This window comes from Azolla caroliniana, unplaced genomic scaffold (genome assembly GCF_043228905.1).
Source record: "Azolla caroliniana isolate FFs.n. ecotype wild unplaced genomic scaffold, voAzoCaro1.0.p SCAF_3, whole genome shotgun sequence".
Taxonomy (NCBI): Eukaryota; Viridiplantae; Streptophyta; class Polypodiopsida; order Salviniales; family Salviniaceae; genus Azolla; species Azolla caroliniana.
In genome coordinates this window covers 22382843-22403715 of record NW_028230438.1, presented here as the reverse complement: position 1 = coordinate 22403715, position 20873 = coordinate 22382843, and the positions used below count along the sequence as shown (strand labels likewise).

General features: G+C 36.6%; 3 protein-coding genes across 3 annotated transcripts; 1 reads left to right on the top strand and 2 right to left on the bottom strand.

The window, feature by feature from the left end:
- The first annotated feature begins 1943 nt into the window (after nt 1-1943).
- On the top strand, nt 1944-5453 carry LOC147866644 (putative protein phosphatase 2C 9). Its single transcript, XM_087317094.1, has 5 exons — nt 1944-2428; nt 2515-2766; nt 3030-3300; nt 3608-3762; nt 5151-5453. Exons 1-5 carry the CDS (start codon nt 2393-2395, stop codon nt 5292-5294), a joined length of 858 nt encoding a protein of 285 aa, XP_087173220.1. The 5' UTR covers nt 1944-2392; the 3' UTR covers nt 5295-5453.
- Nucleotides 5454-7297: 1844 nt separating this feature from the next.
- Nucleotides 7298-10737, bottom strand: LOC147866643 (cation/calcium exchanger 1-like). The gene is made up of 2 exons (XM_087317093.1): nt 9382-10737; nt 7298-8382 (listed from the first exon to the last, which is right to left on the bottom strand). The coding sequence occupies exons 1-2, from the start codon at nt 10637-10639 to the stop codon at nt 7463-7465; spliced, it is 2178 nt and encodes a 725-aa protein (XP_087173219.1). The 5' UTR covers nt 10640-10737; the 3' UTR covers nt 7298-7462.
- A 3693-nt stretch (nt 10738-14430) lies between these two features.
- On the bottom strand, nt 14431-20873 carry LOC147866642 (protoporphyrinogen oxidase, chloroplastic-like). Its single transcript, XM_087317092.1, has 9 exons — nt 20129-20873; nt 17922-18107; nt 17727-17811; nt 17391-17538; nt 16836-16916; nt 16564-16735; nt 16192-16351; nt 15620-15723; nt 14431-15140 (listed from the first exon to the last, which is right to left on the bottom strand). The coding sequence occupies exons 1-9, from the start codon at nt 20825-20827 to the stop codon at nt 14835-14837; spliced, it is 1941 nt and encodes a 646-aa protein (XP_087173218.1). The 5' UTR covers nt 20828-20873; the 3' UTR covers nt 14431-14834.

Genomic DNA, 20873 nt, shown 5'->3' with positions numbered 1-20873 from the left:
TACGTTTAGACGTTGTTCGTGAGTGGTTCGACTCTTGTAGCGAGTGCGCTAGCACTAGGTACGACTCGATGCCAAGGCGGTGGTATGGGACGCCGATCGAGGCTCGAGTCCGTCTCGATCCCTTCGCTCGAGGGTGGTCGGGTGGATCGGCACCCTTCTTTCTCTCTCTCCTCTCTATCTAGATTTATCTATTCATCTATATTCCCTCCTTATCTAATGCTTACATTAGTTCATGTCTCTAAAACAAACAATCCAATGAAATCCATGTAATTCCCAATTTTAACTTCTTTCACAATATAATTGCAACATCTATTGTAACCCCTTATTGGTAAAAATATATAAAAGCATGGTTTCTTAATATACATTGCACCACTTTGAGTTGTACGTGAAATTATGTCCATGATTGAGACTTCCCATACATAAACATGTATTTCAGCTTCCTACCAATCCACTCAATTAATTGAGAATTTGTCATTGTCAACTCTCAATGGTAACCTTAAATGACAAAAAATTGTAAGCTCATTAATTGTTTTGATCTTTCCCATCCCAAACATTGCAAATTGGTATAATTACATGAGATCAAATGAGTCTTTCTCCAGTTTATAAGAAACCTTGAACTGAAGGCAACTTAACTTGGTTCCAAACTTACATACTCTCTTTGAGGCATGTAAAAGCATGACCATTGACCAAGTCATTCGCGAAAGCTTATCTCTGGTAGTCCTCAAGTAAGAAGATGTAACCCCATAACATCACCACCAATTGTAGATGTTAAACATCATTCTTGAGACAAATTACCAATTGACATGATGATATATCTTTCCTAAATCGAATTGCACCATAATCTCTTCTTGATTTGTATGCCGAGCATAATCAATTGCCACTTGAACATTCAATACATTATGCAATATACTTCTACCAGAAATATAACTATATTGAGCGGGATGAGGAAAAAATCATGGAGACGGGTAGGGTTAAGGATCATGGATGCGGGTATGGTTCATAATCTTGTAATTAAGGGTCGTATGATCCAGAAGGTTCTAGAAAGTTCTTTGAAGACATCATACATGATCACACACACGGCTGCATTCGGTGTCTATCAACCTCTTTTATTCTACTTACTTATTATAGGCTTACTATGCATCTTTTTGTAGTCAAACAAATTTACAAAGAAAACAGTGTATTATTTTTTGAATCCAGAAGATTTTCTATAGCTCTGTTTTAATAACTCATTTGTTTTTGTTCTTCTTATCAAGAGATAGAAGATTGCAGTCCTCATCTTCCTTCCACCGATAAGGTCCTCCAGAAGATCAAGGTTGTTATTTTTCTCTTACTCTATTGGTTTTTAGTTGATTTTGGGGTTCCCTATTTTCTCTTGCATTGCTTAATGTGTGGCGAAACTTGATTAATTTATCGAACGAGGTTTAGAGTTTCATTTTTTCCCTTTGAGCATCAGCTTCTCCTTTGATATTCATATATTGTCTACATGCTTATGGCTCCAGTAGACTGTAATTGATGATTATTGCATACTTCTTTTAATTTGTGTCTTTGACTTTTGTTGGTTTACATTTGGTGTCAGTGAGTTAATGTATTTTCATGGAACTGTGAATTATGTCAGTCCCTACTTCATGTGGATTTACATGTCGTGTCATTGAGCCTAAGTATTTTTATGGAACTGTGAACTATGTAGTCTCCTACTTGATGCGGATTTACATGTGCCATCGTTTCTTTTTTTGTGGATTTTATTCTTCTTTTAGTCAGCATCCTTCTCTATTTGATGTTAATGCTGTATGAGTCGATATCTTCCTCTATTATATGTTGATTTGTATGTAGTCAGCATCCTTCTCTATTTGATGTTAATGCTTTATGAGTTGATATTTTCCTCTATTATATGTATATTTGTACGAGTCAGCATCCTTCTCTATTTGATGTTAGTGCTTAATGAGTCGATATCTTCCTCTATTGTATGTGCTATCAGCGGATTTCATGTAGATTTTATATCTTGACTATGTGTTTAAGTGATTTTTCCACGTAGTATTGGTGCAAAATGTGGATTTGACTTTATTTTATGTTCTATATGTGCTTGTAGTGAGATTTTATGTTGGTTCACATGTGTTATTACTGAGATTTATGCCTTTGGACCACTGAACTACAAGTGATTTTTCCTTGGCTCCTACGTACAATCGTACAGACGTTTCATTCTTGTTAAAACTACTCATTATGGTCGCATCAACAATAGTTGTAGCATCCACTCAAGTTTTTCACAAAGAGCTATATGGTGGCATCAGCAATAGAAGCAATATCCAAACATCTTAATTTCACACAAATGAAGAAGATTTAATGCTAATGTACAATATGTCAGAATAGGTCAAATCGTTTACACAGACAGATTTATATGGTGGCTTCAACAATACAGTCAGTTTCCAAACATGTACAAATTGAATGCTGTAGGAATCTTCTATGTACACTATGTTATAGGTAAAACAAAATTGCATTGACTATGGATGGTTGTTGTAGATGGCTACCGGATTGCAGTCTAATAGTGATGAAATCTGTGGAGAAGGGCACAGCAAGTATTTAGAAAACAAGATAAACTATGGGTACAACCTAGTAAAAGGGTTGAGACATAAGATGGAAGATTTCCATGTGGCTGAGTTCAGGAAAGTAAACTCTCATGAGCTAGGTTTTTTTGCCATCTATGATGGTCACTCTGGTGATTCTGTTGCTCGCTACTTGCAGAGGAAATTGTTCGACAGCATGCTTAATGAGGTATGACATTTATCTACTTCTACCACCACCACCACCACCATCATTGTTATCATCATCATCATCATCATCATCCCAAATTAGTTTTTGATGGGTCTGGAACCTGCATCTTCCACCTTTACAGGGTGGTGCTCTAACCAATTGAACTTGCAATTCCAGGAAATAATTATGAGTTTATATAACTGATAGTTAAAACCATCGACCTTGTTGGATTGTCACTCGGATGAAGAAATGTTAATGAGGCAAGAAAAAATGTACTTTTGCAGCCTGGTTTTTGGGAGAATCCTGCCATTGCAATTGTGAATGCATACAAGCGAACTGATACAGCCATATTGGAGGAATGTCCAGAAATGGGTGGATCAACAGCTGTGACCGCCATCCTGATTAGTGGTAACCAGCTATTAGTAGCAAACGTTGGTGATTCTAGAGCTGTTCTTAGCAGGAATGGAGTGGCTGTCCAACTCTCTATTGACCATGAACCCATCAATGAAATAGAGGCCATTGAAACTAAAGGAGGCTTTGTAACTAGATTTCCAGGTGAGTTTTTCTTGTCTTCGTTCATTCTTTATGGATTTTTAGTACATTTGATATGGTTTTTAAAGGTTATTAGCCTTTGAAATATTGGTCTCTCATAATATGATGCTTAATTTCTAAAGTAGTTTTTGCATCTTCACATTCCTTCCTAAATATCATATTTTCAACTCTCATTCTCAATTTTTTGTTAGTTGGGATTCAGAAGATGTGAATGAATTCTTAGGCTATCTGCATTAAGAAAAAAGGACTAAGATAAGTTGGAATCAATAAAGATATTTTTTTGCTACTAATTCCTTAAAAAATGGTTTAGGGGATGTGGCGAGAGTCGATGGACGGCTTGCTGTTGCTCGGGCATTTGGTGATAAAAAACTTAAGGAACATTTGAGTGTGGATCCAGATGTAAGAGAGGAGTTGATTTGTGATGAAGATGAGCTATTGATATTAGCTAGTGATGGAGTATGGAAGGTATGCGCCACCACATTTTCCTCCTTGGATACTCTGTTGACATATTTATTCTTATTGTGATCTTACTTAGCTTGATGAATGGCAGATGATATGTATAGTTTCATCTTATTCTCATTTTATAGTGGCTTTAGTGAGATTTCTTACAGTTTATACATAGTTTACCATATACGATGCAACTGAAATTTCAAGTGTCTCTTCCTAAGAGCAGTATTGTCTCTACCAGTTTCACCATAGCAGCCCCAGACAGAAAATCTTAGAATTCTCTTCCTCTTGGAATAGGTTCAGACTATGATTACAGAGATTATTGTAATGGGCTGTTTACAACACGTGCGTATGCTGTGCTTAGATTTGTATCGTTTATGTCATCCCATCATTTGGTTTGATCCATAGATGGTTGGACTGATATATGGATTTGTTACAGTTTATATGTAGCTTATCATATTTTATAGGGCTGTTTTACTCCATGTGAGTATGCCATACTTAGATTGGTAGTGTGTGTCATACTGTGATTTGTTTGATCCATAGATGCTTGGACTGGTTGTTTGGCTCGGTTAATTATTGGTTGAGTCAGAGATGCTTGGATGGGCTCGATCAATTATTGGTTGGACTCACAAATAAGCTTTTCATAAAGTCAATGGGCTGTTTTACACGTGTATAGTGTCGAAGTTTGGATGGATAGCTTTGTCAAACCCAGCCCAGCCTTCTTCTTTAATCCTTAGTTTGATTTTTGTTTTGTGGATGTATATATTTATCCTATTGTGATTGGGCTGTTGACAGATGTGTGTATATATATCTATATACTGTAGTGTCATATACTTAGGATCTATAGCGTTGCTTTGTGATCATTTGCATCAATCTGTGGTTTGATTTGTCGAATACTGTAGTGTTGTATACTTTGTATCTATAGCTTTGCCTTATTATAATATTATAATTTGTATCAATCTGTGGTTTGATTTGTTGCCAGTCTATGTATAGATTAAGTCTCATATTGTCAGTGGACTGTTTTACACATTGGATGTATTGTTATGGCCAATTGGGATCTTTAAACCTCTTCTATAATAAAAGACCTTATACATGTCTTTTAAAAAGTGATTGATACTACACTAAAGTTTTTAACTCTTAAGTTTGTATAGTTTATGAAGTTGGAATCCTGATATCGTTTCATAGTTTCCTTAGAGATACATATATAGCTTTGGATATTTTTATGTGTCAATAAACAAATTATTATCATATCATCACTGTCTGATCTAGACTAAAAGCTTTGTCATGTTAACATTTGGTTCTAGAAATAAAACTTTGTGATATTGTTTGCCATGTTGATAAAATTATGATGCCTCCCAAGACATAATTTATCTAATCTACACTTTCTTCTTGTTGTGTAACCTTAGGTGTTGAGTAATCAAGAAGCAGTGGATCTTGCAAGGAAGTGCAAAGACCCCAAAACAGCAGCCAAACAATTGAGTGATGAAGCTGTGGAGAGAAACAGCAAAGATGATATCTCTTGCATTATTATCAGATTTTTAAAGAACTGATAAAAAACAAGTTAAAAGGTATATATTATAATCAAACCCTTCAATGTTTCATGGTGCTGTCCTTCTGTAAATTGTAGAGGTTTTTTGTTAAATATCATGAGTGTAAATGTATTTATCCCAAACAAAGTTTGGATATAGTTTTTTTGAGTTCTTGTTCTATCTGCTCGTTTATCAGTAATGGCACATAAAAATGGATTATATATGTTTTTATGCATTTATTAGTACGTTTATTAGGTGTTTCTGCTGAGGTGCCAATTGAAGATATTTTCTGCTAGATTAATTCATAATCGTCTTGGTTATGGTCTGGCTTAATACTTCCATATTTTGAGACTACAAATATAACTTCCCTATTTCCCACATCATTAGTGCTAGTAACCTGATTTCAAATTTTAAAATGTGAAAATTGCTGTTTCTAAATATAGATATTATATGTGAAGTACTATTGAAGTATCATGTGAAAGAATAAGTATGGAAAAGTGAAGTCCTGAGAAAGAGCTAATTCTTGCAATATGGTGCGATGTATTATATGTTAAAGAAAACTACTGTTTAGATCTCGTGTGCTAGCTATAGGAATACCATAGGAGGTTGTATTTTACAATCAGCATCTGATCAAATGCGAAGGAAAGTGAGATTGTAGAAGTATCATATGGAGATTGTAGTATTTCACAATCAGCATCTGATCAAATGCAAAGAAAAGAGACATTGTAGAAGTATCATACTATTTTAAGTATGATATGCAAGAGTAAGGATGAAGTAGATAGAGGAATGCCAATGTAAAATCTAAAGGTATAACTGTGAGACATAAGGAAATATCATGATGATGTTTTCCATAGATGACAAATATAGTCCAAATCAATGATAAAAATTTCTATAGATGCTAAATATTACGTCCAAATCTATGAGGAGAACTACAAATATAAATATTCAAGCCATTTATGAAAAATTGGCCAAATTATAGATTTATTTATCTTTGATGTGTAGATTCTACATCATACTTCCATATCTACAACTGGTTAAGCGATCAGGTAAGGACCAATTTGACAGGCAAGGTACACAGTGATCAGGTGCTAAAAAAAAGATCAAAGTAGGCATTGAGATTGTAAACAGATGCCTACTGATAAAAAATTGTTGGACACTATTGACATGAATCGAAGGCAATGTACATGTCATCAGTAGCTGAAGATCAGTTGGCAATGCACATATAACTAGTCATCATGTGGAACCTCAAGGTTCATGTCCATGAGAGGGGTGCATCTGTAAATTATCAGTGATAGAAATAAAGACTTTATGAATCTTTATCTTCTATTATATCATCTTATCTCTTGCATCTTGTGGTCACGTATTGTAATCAAATTCTCTTGTTTACATGCTATTATCTCGTGACTATTTCTAAGAACTACATAGCCTGGTTCATCACAATCTTTTGTAAACCAGAACGCTTAACTGCTTTCAGACAATTAGTGGAAATCAGGTACAAAATCAGATAGGTTCATCGCAGTCTTTTGTATAACAGAACACTTGACTGCTTCCAGACAATTAGTGGAAATCAGATACAAAATCAGATTTACTAAAAAGATCGAATCTTTAAACCCTAACTACAGCAGATCCCATTAACTGGGACAAAAACAGTTCAGTTCAAATAAACTTAAATATATAATATATATAGTTCACTTGAGGAAACTCCATTCTGATTTTTTATCGTACATCATTCTTACACCCTCAATTAATACAATGAAGGTCCATAATGTCGAGTTAAAATCCTTAATTCTACAACAAAATGCTGACCAATATTTTGAAATATTTCCAAATTTGCAATCGATCTTTGACTACAACTGAAAAAGAAGTCCTTTTTCACCTTAGGAGTATTAGAAATGGAGATGTGCTAATCGCATACTTAACATTAAATCTCCAGAAGAACAATAATATTCGCACAAAGATCATATCCCTAAGATAATTTGGTAACACTTTTGATGAGAACCTTTATCTATAAATGGATATTATCCTTCATACACCCATCAATGACGATTTGGTAAACACTTTTGAGATCGGTTTGGTCATCAACACTGACTCATCCATATTTTTCACAGTACTTCATTTTGCAACATAATGCATTTACAATCTTTCAATATTTACAAATTTGTATTAGATGGCTGATAGAAACAAGCCTATCATCGTAAAATCCAACCCATCCCATAACACATCCCAGTAGCAAGGAAACCACAATAGAGAAGCACAAGACCAGCCCCGAAGCTTCGGCTAAGTCTCATACCTTTTAAAGGTATCATGATAAGTGCCCATGCAAGGCCAGCAGCAAGAAAACCAATAATGAAGAACAAACTTCCATCCTCATCTGATATTGTAAGTGGTTCGGGATATGAACTCCAACAAGCAACTGCCAATGAAAGACCTAGCCCAATCACGGTATTAAAGAGAGGTCCTGCATAGCACCCAGCGATTGCAATTTGAACACCATTTCTACCACTGCAAACAAGTGCAATATCAGCTACTATGTCTCCTATAGAGTTTCCCCATGCAAGCACTGTCAGCCCGAGAATGGTTGGATTGATGTGAAATATAGCTCCAAGCATTTCTAAGGACGTGACAAGTTGGTCAGCAACAATATAAAACCACACTATGCTCATGAAGAACCCTCCTGCAAGCCATAACCATAGGAACCGGCGTGGAGGCCTTGCACTTTCAGTATTGAGAAAAGCTAAGATTCCCAACAGGATTCCAATGCCCCCACTGATCATGAGTATCTTATGCGTAAAATCTTCAGATTCATCGCAATGAAATAAGAAAATGCACCCAACAAAGAGAGGAGCCAATGTACAGCTGATAACCGCTAGTGGACGAGACCATCGCTCTTCTTCAATGACTGGGATAGTAAGAAGGCGAGGTAAGGCCAAAGGCCTTTCTATTCCATATTTGTAGAGACAGAAAACATACTTTTTGCACTTTCTGTAAATTGAGTAATGCTTGTCATATAAGTATTCAAGCTCTATCTCATGATGTTGGCTGTATATATGATAGTATTGCCATTTCGGAGATGTGGCTATCCACTGTGGAAGAGTACGTTCCGCAATAGCTATGGAGAAAGAACCAATAAGATTAGGATGCTTATTATTAGATTTATTTAAATAATTTGATGGCACAGATTTAACTCAGAATATAGAACTGCTTTGCATGCATCCGGTTGTATCCTGTGAATGATTAAATATTTATACTTTCCTATCACATTTTAATGGTTAGATCATAGTTTAAGAGAAAAAATCTGCATACAACACCAGAAACTTTATATGCAAACTCAGCAACAAGAGATTGAAAACTCAGGGAAGGCCTGAGCTATATTTGAGATTCCAATTTGGCTTGGAACATGGGATATTATAATTCCCAAAATTAAATTAAATTTGACTCCAAATTCAATACAGATTGGATAAACGTCTTGATTAGTATGATATATATGGTTGAGAGACAAGCTTTAATTGTCTCACACATGAAGTTTCAATATGAACAATGGAAGGCCTTGACAGCATTTGGCAAAGCTTAGCTCAAACAGTAACATTACACCTATCGAGATTGATGATGCAAGTGTATGTATGGAGGACAACTACTTTCAAACATATGTGATATGAATGATTAGAAGTTGTCGGTCAATTTCTCACCAGGAACGACCATGCTAGGACATTGTTTCCTGTGGCAAACTTTTGTTGGGACGTTATCTCACACACCTACCCTGTCATGTAGGCAGTGCCTATGATCAATTATCTTTTACCTGTCCTAATCATGGACCACTTTTACCTGATAACCATCCCCAGAATAATCTTGTCATCGAAGGGTGTTGGATAAATAAGGACTAAACTATCATTGCTGTGGCCAGAGGCCTAGCTATACAATTGAACAAGTACAAACAAACCTAAGTAGGAAGTCAATAATCTCATTCTCACATTACAGCTTCACATTCAGATCCTTGTTATCATTACCTCCACACAATCATCTTTTCAAAACACGTACACAATTTTTGATTTCATACAGAAGGCATGAACATAGATAAATCTTATATAAATAATGTTCTCAAGATGATTACCTTTAGATATGAGAGGATCAAGGACGAGTGAATTGCTCCGGTGCCTATTCTCGAGCATTTCTGCCGCCCAGACAGATGCCGCATATACAACATACACACACAAGAAGCTAACAGCCTCCCACAAGTAGACCTTAGCATCCATGAAGATGACCATAAGAACACCTGCCGACGCAAGGAGGAAAAGTGTGTCACGAATAAAACAAACCAAATTGATCTTTGCAGACCCAGCTTCCTTGCAAATCCTAGTGGTCATTAAGGCAACTGATCCTGATACGATGGTGGTTATGAAGAGGGCACTCCCTAAAACAGCCCCAAATCCAATGCTTCCAGAAGTGTCTGAAGAAACAAATGCTGCTACACTTGAGAAAACATCAGGTGCCCCATTCCCAATGGCTAGGAAAGTGACCCCTGCTACGGCAGGGGAGAGCTTTAGTGCCTGTGAGAGGTGCTCAAGCAAGGAACTGAAGTAGTCGGATGCGGTTGTCGTGAGGAGGTAGAATAGGATCACTAGCCATAGCACAATAGAGATTGTTCGGAATGTGTTAGACTTGGTAGAGACAAATACATATCTTGACAAACTGTCTATAGACGATCTAATTGTCCTGAAAGTGTGTTGATTAGTGCAATCTCCTCTGCCCACAACCTGATCAATGTGATCTCCTCTGTACAATTGAGTGATGGGATTCCCTCTGTCAATTCCATCAATGCCATCAATAATGCAATCGTTTCCATCAATGAGGCAATCTTGACGGATGTTGATTTGATCTCCTACATTGATTTGAACTCTTTGATCTCCTCTGTCCATCTGTTTGATGTAATCTGTTCCATCCATTTGATCGGAGTGATTTTCTGTAGGGATTTCATTGGTTTGATATCTTCCATTGACTCCAATAGTTAGAACTCCAACTTCAAGTTGACCTTCGCTGTTTTCGTATCCTGCTCTTTCATTGACATAACTTGTTCCTTTTTCGCAGTCGGAAGCAGAACTATGTTTGCTGATCTTGGAATTCGAGTAAGGGTTAGGATTTGAGTTCTGGTTAGGTTTAAAGTTATGGTTAAAATTAGGGTTAGGGTTAGGGTTAGGATATTTCTCCTGCAAGCCCAGAGAAGTGTTTTGCTGTAGAAACCATCGCCGGCTGCCTCGACACCAAGGGGTAGCAGAGTTCGTGGAGAAGAGTTTCTGGGCGATGGCGAACTCAGAAGAAGCAGCGATGAGAAGGAGAAGGAGGAGGGGGGAGCAGAAGATTGAGGTCTTCATTGACGAAGAAGATCGTCATCAAAATGAGGGAGAACGGAGAAGTACACACGCAGGGATGGAGAGACAGAGGAGGAGGTGGAGGAGTAGGCAGAGATTGGGATCGATCTGACAGGAGAGAAGGACGAAGAAGAAGAAGAAGAAGAAGAGATGAGACAGAGGTATTAATTAGGTCATGATTCCATGGGAGAAAGGATTAGGGTAAAAAGTAGCCAGAAAAACACTTTCTCCAACCCATCATCCATTGTGTATGATGATGATCATTGTGAGAGACGAGAGAAAAACAAAGAGGATCAAACACAAAGAGAAAGAGACAAGTGAAACAAACAAACACACACACACACACACACACACACAAAAGACCTTGGGCTTCCGATGGCTCTGGGAAACCGGCATGTCTGTGTCTGTGTTTGTGTCCATTCCAGTGCCCATGTCCCGCCCCCCGGGGGGGGAAGAGTGTGTGTCTCCTCAACCAAATCGGTGTGTCTCCGGAAAGAAGCGACTTGTTTGTGTTGTGTGCCTTGAGAAATAATCAAATGTGTCTGTGCATCTCCAGAAAGAAACGACTTGTTTGTGTTGTGTGCCCTAAGAAATACTCAAATGTGTCTATGCATCTCTAGAAAGAAAATGTTTGTGTGCGTGTGCGTGTTATGTCTACAACCATGTGTCTCCATGTCTCGAAAATGCATTAAAGAGTGTGTGTCTCCTCAACCAAATCGGTGTGTCTCCGGAAAGAAGCAACCTGTTTGTGTCGTGTGCCCTGAGAAATAATCAAATGTGTCTGTGCGTCTCCGGAAAGAAACGACTTGTTTGTGTTGTGTGCCCTGAGAAATAATCAAATGTGTCTGTGCGTCTCCGGAAAGAAACGACTTGTTTGTGTTGTGTGCCCTGAGAAATACTTAAATGTGTCTGTGCATCTCTAGAAAGAAAATGTTTGTATGCGTGTGCGTGTTATGTCTCAAGAACACAACCATGTGTCTCCATCTCTCCAAAATGCATTACAAATAGTTCGTTTTTTTCACTAAATGTTATTTGGTTTGCTTGAACCCACCCTAAAAGTGACATGCTGACCTTGGATACAAATTGGGGCGCATCTCATGCAAGAAAACATTGTGTCCCTATCCCAAATAAGTTGTTTTGTTTGTCTCAAATGGATCAAAGTTAAATGTTGACCTTGGAAACAACTTGAGTGCATCGTAGGAGAGAGAAATATCCACAACTTGTTCATGTGGCACAATGACATTGAAAACCAATTTGGGGGAAGGTTGATTATGGCATGTACGTATACCCTCTCATGTAACATTACAAATACTTTCGGAATTTGTCAGAATTGGGTCAAAACTCAAAACTACATAATTATTGTCTAAACCATCCTAAAATCCTAAAACAAATTCGATTCATCTCAAGAAATTGAATGTTGTGTCCAAGTCTCCTTAGGTCCCATTACAAATATTTTTTTGGTGGCTGTTGTTCGCATGTTTGAACTAGGCCAAAGTTACTAATTTATATAAACTACGAAGTCAAAACATCATTGATTGATTGTCTTATCTCTTACAATATGTGTATGTGATAGGTCATACGTTTGTATGCATATCATTGGTGGTAGCAACAAATTTTATTGTGGAAAAGAAGTTATGGGACACAATGTTTACTTAGTAATTCTGGTGTAGTGATATATAGAACTCCATTATTTGACATATGATGATGCATTTTCATATTAAGATGGCATGCCAAAGTGGTGTTACACCAAGCCAAAATAGTTATTTTCACCTTGGCAATGTGGCAACCCAACCAAGAAGGTACATGGTATTTTTCTAAAATTTTACATGTTGCAGGATGTTAATCACATACTGGGGTAATGTGGTTGATTGTCTACAATTACATTTCTATACATGTTTTTTTTTCCAAATAAGAATATACTCCATTAGTTAAAATGACATACAATATACAACTTTAGTCCCTTTAACGGGTAGTCATTACCTACTTCCACATGCGCTACATCACTTATTTATCTTACACTCAATAGCCAACATGTTTGTTCTCTATGTTTCCATGTCATTCACGCCCCTCTATCATCTAATGGGAGGGAGAACAACCATCTCGGTACTACATACTGCCAACGTATATCCACTCCAATTTCTACAGCCATCGGTGTAGTACACCATCGTTTTCTGAAATTCAGCCTCATTAATTTTGAGGCAACATTTCTGTACAGATTGGAGTGCATTGTGTAATGACACACTCTACCTAACTAATGGGAAGTATCTTTTACAAAAAACAAAAGCATTACCTCTCTCGTGAGGTAATCTATAGTCATTGAATGTTTAATTTTTACAAGTTGTAAAAATGTTTGTGCATAATATGATATGACTTGTGGGCATCACATGAAATATATATGTTAGAATTTCTGTGATCACGTGGGCATTGGCAAGATTGATGCTTCATTCCTACCATTTTTGACAATTTAAAAAGACTTGGTCTAAAATGTTCACCAAGAATAGATATCCACACATACATATAAAAGATTGACCTCCTCTCATTATTGAAATTGAGAGAATCCAAGGTCAATCATTTACGTTAACTTCGAAGCAAATTGACAGTGCCACATGATATCATTAGAGCAGAGTTCACTTTACCCCCTATGCTATTATAAGCACTTTTTGAACTTGTACTTTTTATTAGTAGGATACATAGCCAATCACAAGATAGGATATCTTGTCAAGCTTTTGAGGCATCTCGATCACTTTATGAGTTTGACAATACTAGCCCTTGGTATAACACTATGGTAAGTTGGCTTTTTGCAAATGCCCTAAACATTAATAACTTACCTCCTCTTAGGTACAACCAGGAGAATGGTAAAACTTTGATATCTCATGAGGACCGTAATCAAGTAATACCCAAAAAAATATGGCAAATGTACACATGACCTTTCAAATATTCACCAACATGTAACCAATGAAATTTCTTGAAGGATACCTTGTCTCTAAGTTACTCATTGTGTAGAAGCAATTAAGAAGATAAGGGAACGTGAGTTACAATGCCTAAAAGCTATGGTCGGGATACCTTTACATTGATTGAAACCACGGGCCACACCCACATCGAAACCCTTTGACCTCCCCCACCTTTCCGAGAGACTTGGATGGAAATTAAACTAGGCCTAGCACATAGCCATTTCCTTTATATATGTTACACTATAACATCTTTTGCACAATATTAGAATTCTTTTATTTATATTTATTTTATTTTTATTTTCGATAATTGGGTACACATCCCGTTTTGTTGTAACCAATTGTCTCATGGGCCAAATTTGTTCTTAGAAGACATTTATATTTCTTTCTTTCTTTTTATCTCTCTATAAACACACGTCACACACACACACACACACACTATAGCTAGATGCCCCCATTAATACTCACTATCCATCCCCAAATAATATTGCAAAACAAACATTTGTGAATTAAAAAAGTGCATACAACACATGTATAGAGCTACATGAGGTTAAGTGCAAGTAGACCAATTCAATGAGAATAGATTTTGTGAACCATTTAGCACAGAGTGAACTAAAAATGTGTATTCACAACATCAACACCCAAGGGTAGGGTTCATATGTTAAATCTTTATAGAAAGCTACATAATGATGTACCACCACAATAAGCTATATCAACTTGAACATACCCACAATGTCTAAGCATTTCCAGTTAATGAGGTACAATGTTGTGGATCATTTAAAGGTTATTACCTTTAACAAATGACCCCATGAAGCGAGAAGCAAATGAATTATAATCATTGCCTCATTAATTTTGAACAGCATCTTAGATTATTTTGCATTTGAAGACCACAAGGATAAATATACAAAAGTGAGTCTCGAGAGAATCAATCTCTACATCTGATAAACAGCTCCTTCAAATTGAATACTGACTCAACTTAGAAATGCCCCAATGCCTTACAATCCTCTCTTCAGTTATCACTTGCGTGTGACAATGAAGCGGAATCTATTATTGACTATAAGAAATTATGTGGATCCCATTTGATGATCGCATTTTAATTTTATTTGAAGATTGCATGAGGATTTTTATTCTGAATATTGATTGGGAATTTCCAAGTGAATATAGTATGGGGTTTTTATACCCGAAGAGTGTATGGGAATTCTATGTTGAGATTGTAAGGGAATTTTATTTTTATCATTCTATACGTATAATTATTTATGAACTGATGATACCTTCCCAGAGAATTGGGAGATGGATTGGGCACATTCATATGCACCGTCAACACATTGGCTCAAGGTGACACCGAGCACATAATTTCCACCGAGAAATAGACCATTTAAACCTGCATCATCTAATGCGTTGTGGGCATCCTTTAGGATGTCAAAGTGACCTACATCAAATTGTGGAATAGCTCTTGGCCAGACTCTCACTGCCAGATCCTTTGGTCTCGGTGCATCAGGTTTGATCAGCATTTTCCGGATATCTTTATCAACTTGGTTCACAAGCTCTGTTTCAGTCTGAAATTCCAACATTATCAATTAATATGCTTGCTGTGCACACTCAAACACTGTTCCATGCATTAAAAGAATTGAGGCTCAAAACGTTTTTTTTTCAAATGTGCTTTAGTGTACACTCTCAACCTTTTTTACACGATGATTTTCATAAGACTAACCAGTAAGCAACAATAATGATTGGTACCAATTTCCATGTTATTGATCATTACAGGATATAAATTCTTCATGAGATCTATAATTAAGTGACTATAATGATTGATAAGACGTGACAGATTTTCATGACATTGATTGGTAAGTCACAATAATGATGATAGTGTCATATCATTGTATGATCTATTATTAGTATTGCTGTATCTTTTGTTAGGTGAGAGAAGTTAAGCCCCATTATTTTCATGGAAAGACACTAATTTCCATGGTAGGATCAATATATGAATCTATGATCTATTAACAGAATTGTAATGTTATTGAAAAGAAAGCCTTACCATATTGATTATATCTGGGTTGGTAACCCCTCCAATATAGTTAACCAAAAGTACCTGACCAGAAGGAGCACGACCAGGAAAAAATGATGAAGAATAGATTGTTCCTACAAAAAATGAAGTAAAAAGATTATTTGTTTCACATTAGGCATATGTGAAAGATGAAGAATAAGTTTGTTTCTGAACATTAAATAGTACATCACTGCATACAATGCTTCATGCTATTAAAACGAAGGGATGAATATTACTTGCATAAACAATGTTCATAAAATCCGGGGGTTCTGGTCGTAAAAGGAATCATGTACCATATACATTCAATATCACATCATAGACAATAAAAATTTCATGATTTTGTTTACAGGGTCTAAAACCATTTATACAAAAGAAATGAAAGCCAATAAAGTTTATTCGTAATTCCTTGCAATGGAAAGTGGTCATAAAGAAATTTGGGTTGCACATGCCGAGATTCACTATGTAAACAAACATACATTACTCACTATGATAAAAATCACAAACATCCAATATTTTGCAACCTGCACACCCCATATTCTCAAAAGAAAAATCGGTTAGCTTACCTAAGGTTTGAATTCCTTGGTTGCGAGGATGGAGCTGACAAAATCCTTTCAGCTCTCCATTAACAAGACGATCTTCCCTTATAGAAGACTTCGGATAAGACAATGTTACAGTTGCCAATGGGGAGTAAGAAAACTTTGAAAGTGAGTCGGCTGCAAGTTTCTAGCATCATTCAATGAAAAAACTACCCGAATCTCAATTATACTCAATTCTTGAATAACACTATTTGAATGAGTCAAATGCATTGTTTTAGATGTAGCTCAAATTTGTTATTTTGGTTTACTCATTATCATTCATTTTATGATGATAAAGAGTGTTGTCGTCTAAGAGAAATTTGATAAAACATGATTAAACCGAAATATGGAATAACTTACAGATAATGGTCGCAATATTTTACTTGCAACATATGCTGGTACTGTGAGAACAACTGCTTTCGTTAAAACTGTTTTCAGCCCTTCAGGAGTTTTATACATTAGTTCATATCCACCTCTTGATGCAGCTTGCACAGACTCGAGTGTCCAATTGAGTTTGACACTATTGCCTAATCTGACAAGTTTAGTTCAAGAAGATAACGATGTCATTTAGTTTAATCAATACAAACAATACAATACAAAGGAATTTTTTTTGCATCAGCATATATCCTTACCTCTCAGCGATGGCTTTTGGTAGTGTTATCAATCCTTTTCGGAATGATCCCACATTTTGTCCTCTTACTGTAGGTAACCGTCTGGTAAGCCAAAAATGTTTGGTTATCAAAATATACAATTGTATAATTGGCACTGATGAATATGTCTTTTCACCCAAACATAAATTGACTTTCTATACAATGCATATCATCGATAACATATGATGAAAGAATAGGTTCAGCGAGGATATTTATAAAAGTTTAACATTCAATAGTCATATAGTTGTAGAGTAATAAGAAGGTTGTCATGACTTTCCCATATTATTGGTTGAAAAAACCCTAAACAGCTCTTAGAGATATTTTTCTCCTTGTTCCAACCTTTTTTGGAAAACTAGGTTCAAGGTTACTTGCAGGAAAAGAACTGTAGACATGGGTCTGAAAAAAGGTACATTTCAACAAATAATAACTCTTTCAGCAATATTTCTTCCCATTGCTTAAAAGCATAAGAGGTTAGCATTTGGTTTGGTGTAAATTTTACCGACTTATAGAAATGTATCAAGATATTTAGGAGCATACGGATCTCTAGGAGGTGTTGGAATGTTATTTCTGTTTTGAATGAGTTTAAAAGTTCCTCCAAGAATACTTCCTCCCATATCTTCAAGCTTCCAAACTCTTCCAAATGTGGCCTTCATGCTCAGCTTGGCAGCGTTTCCCGCATAGACACCTATACCAAAGTCATAAAATTTCAACAGAATTCTCTACACAAGTAAATTGGAAACAAATTGAGCTAGAAGTTTTCCATTGATAGGTATGTTGTTACAGTTCCTAGAAACAAAAAACTTTCCAGATTTATTTTTACAAGCAAACAAAACAATATGGACTATACTGAAGATATTGATTAAAACATTTGACCTGAGCAAAAAGGTTCAATTAATCTTTCGAAGACCTCAGCCCCAAGGTTACGACGGACAAATTCCTCAACTGATTCTTCATATCCCTATGATCCCAATATAAATCTGGTCACCTTACATGCATTGAAATTCATAGAGTTTGCATTAAAGGTCATCAATGCTGAACTAGGTTATCTATAGTATTTGATGTCCTTACGGGTGGAGGAGGACGTATGCCAAGAGCACCCAAACCAGCTCTTAGTTTTCCTTGAATGCTCAACAAATCAAAGAAAGGTAAATCAGTAGGTCCTGATGGAACTGGTCTTAACTTCCCTTGCCAATAAACAAAACGCATGGCCATTGGATCCCCAAGAACAAGTTCATCCTTTAGGCCAGCATCAACCTGTTTCCGGAAAAAAAACACAATATCAGATGTGGCATATAGTTCATACATTCGAAAATATAAACAAACACGTAGAATAAGCCACAAAAACACGTTGAGAACCAACTACCATGCTTTATGTGACATTAAGGACTAGGATACGAGGTTAAGAGTTTATCTTAACTGAAGTGAAGAGGAGAAAGTTAAGACATGTAAAATGTGGGGCAACACAAATTAAGCGTTTATCTTACCAATAATGAAGAGGAGAAAGACAATAAATTTAAGATATGCAAAATATGGAGCAATACAAGTTAATTACCAATATTGAAGAGGAGAAACAAAATAAACTTAAGACATGTAAGATGTGGAATTCGAACAGGCTTTATATCTTCATAATCAGTGATCACAAACTCCAAAATAAAATAGCATGTACAAAATACACCATCGAGTTTTGACACTCATAAAGTGTTGGTGGGTTGGATGTGTGAAAAAACTTGGGTATAACCCTAAAGCATTCAAACTTTGCAGTTCCAACTCCAATGAATTAAATAGAAGCACTACATAATTTACTTGTTTGACAGAAATGATTCTAAATAGCTAACCAGCCTTATTGCTTACTCCTAATTCCTTCCATGTATATCAAACATTCTTAACTTCAACCTTCCCATCCGTCTGACTATATGTAGCTAGGTATTCTCCGGTTCACCTGCAGAAGTTCGTGATGCTGGTCCTAATGAAGCATAGAAATCATAGAAAAAAACTTCTTATGCATCCCATGTATGTTAGACATCTTAATTTCAACCTCTTGTTGTCTATATAACATTGGAATCTGGCTGAGAATAATCCAAGGTTTGATATCCATGACAGTTCTAGAGGACACATCCTGGGTTATTGAAGATTTAATTAATCAAGTAATCTCTACTACTCAGCCAAAATTTGTAAATGAGACTGGAAACTACTATTAGTTGTGCTCTATGTGGATCAGCTCATCATCACTGGGGGGGAATGTTAAGCATATCAAGAGGACTAAGGATACTTCCAATGGATCTAAACAAGAAGCTATTGTCTTAGGATAAGTTAAGCGTCATTCTAATGTTAAGTTAGTTGGTTCTGTAATCGAAATGCTCAACACCAGGGGTGGGCTATTGCTTTCTGGTGGGACAGGATTTGACCTTAATTAAGTAAGCCTAGGAAAATTCCTCTTGACAAGAAGGTGCGGAGAAAGTATCGGGATGGTGTAAAATACGCAATAAGGGCCTTTCAAAAGTCAAAGGGGCTAAGGATGATGGCCTATTGTCTTAGGATAAGTTAAGCGTCATTCTAATGTTAAGTTAGTTGGTTCTGTAATCGAAATGCTCAACACCAGGGGTGGGCTATTGCTTTCTGGTGGGACAGGATTTGACCTTAATTAAGTAAGCCTAGGAAAATTCCTCTTGACAAGAAGGTGCGGAGAAAGTATCGGGATGGTGTAAAATACGCAATAAGGGCCTTTCATTACTTCTCAGAGGTGATGTCAAAAGTCAAAGGGGCTAAGGATGATGGCCTAATTTGTGGCTATCCATTTCTCTTCATTGATCATTTGATCTTGCATTTGTTGTTCTCCAATATGAGAAAACATTTTCATACACAATCTCTTGTTCACTCTCACAGGCAACTTACTAACTTAAGAGTCAATATATTTTTCTTTCTTTCTCTCCGTAAAACTTTGTGTTTATTCAATTCTTATAAGTTCTGATGGTGCCATCCTACACAAAAATAAGTTCAGATGAAGAATTATACATTTTTTATATGTGAGAAATTCCTCTGCTCACCGCCAAAAGCTCATAATATCAGTAACTCCTACTCAAAGCAAATGTGGGAATCACAATGGGATTAAAAACCCTAAGACTTCTTACTAATCAAAAAATTTAAAGTTTCTGAATTCTTCGATATATGCACACAGACAATCAGCATAAAAACTAAATATTGTAATAGAAATCAAATCAAATAAATAAAACTATGCACACACAATCATCATAAAATAAAAATGAGAAAAGACATACCACCATCGTAAGCAATGGATCAGAGGGCTGAAAGTTATGAGGTCCTTCTTCCCATAGATACTCCCCTCTCTGAACAGTAGAGATAGTACCACCGACTCTATCCCTAGCTTCAGTAATGAGAAGTCGACTGATGTCAAAACCATGTTTTGTAATTAAAGCCTGAGCTGTGCATAATCCCGAAATCCCTGCCCCAACAATAACACACTCGTAGAATTCTTTGCTCTGTGTCTGCTCTGTTGATGGAGAAGAAGAATATGGGGGTTGATTGGCGTGGATCTCAATGCAATGCGCCTTCTGATGTCGATCTGATGTTGGCGTGGGAACGAGGTTTCGATAGCCGGATTTAGGTTTAGGCGTAGCGTTAGGGTTTTCCCTGCCATATTTGTGGTTAGGGTTGGGATTATGGTTAGTAGAGTTAGGGTTAATCCAATCGAATTTAGGGTTTTCGTTTCTTTGTCCTGGTTTACGGTGAGCGTTTCTACTGCCCAATTCAGGGTTCGGATTTATCTGGCTCAATTTAGGGTCAATACCTATCTGGCCAATTGTAGGGTTAGGATTAGGGTTTACCTGCCCAGCTGTAGGGCTTGAGTGGCCAAATGTAGGAAAAGGAATTCCCCAGCCAAATTTAGGGTTAATATTAGGGTTTGTTCCGGAGGGAGGAGGAGGAGGAGGGGGTAACAGACTGTTGCTCAAGTCCATTGAAGGATTTTATTGTTATTTGGAAAGAAGAAGAAGAAGAAGAAGA

Bases quoted from the DNA above. Each gene is read 5' to 3' on its own strand.
- LOC147866643 (XM_087317093.1), bottom strand. From the start codon at position 10,639: ATGAAGACCTCAATCTTCTGCTCCCCCCTCCTCCTTCTCCTTCTCATC. The intron at 8,383-9,381 runs GTAATCATCTTG...CTTTCTCCATAG, and splicing joins TGATCCTCTCATATCTAAAG to CTATTGCGGAACGTACTCTT.
- LOC147866642 (XM_087317092.1), bottom strand. From the start codon at position 20,827: ATGGACTTGAGCAACAGTCTGTTACCCCCTCCTCCTCCTCCTCCCTCC. The intron at 16,917-17,390 runs GTATGCTCCTAA...TTGGCTTACCAG, and splicing joins CCAACACCTCCTAGAGATCC to ACGGTTACCTACAGTAAGAG. The intron at 16,352-16,563 runs GTAAGTTATTCC...GAATGATGCTAG, and splicing joins AAATATTGCGACCATTATCT to AAACTTGCAGCCGACTCACT.
- LOC147866644 (XM_087317094.1), top strand. From the start codon at position 2,393: ATGGTGGCTTCAACAATACAGTCAGTTTCCAAACAT. The intron at 3,301-3,607 runs GTGAGTTTTTCT...AAAATGGTTTAG, and splicing joins CTTTGTAACTAGATTTCCAG to GGGATGTGGCGAGAGTCGAT. The intron at 3,763-5,150 runs GTATGCGCCACC...GTGTAACCTTAG, and splicing joins CTAGTGATGGAGTATGGAAG to GTGTTGAGTAATCAAGAAGC.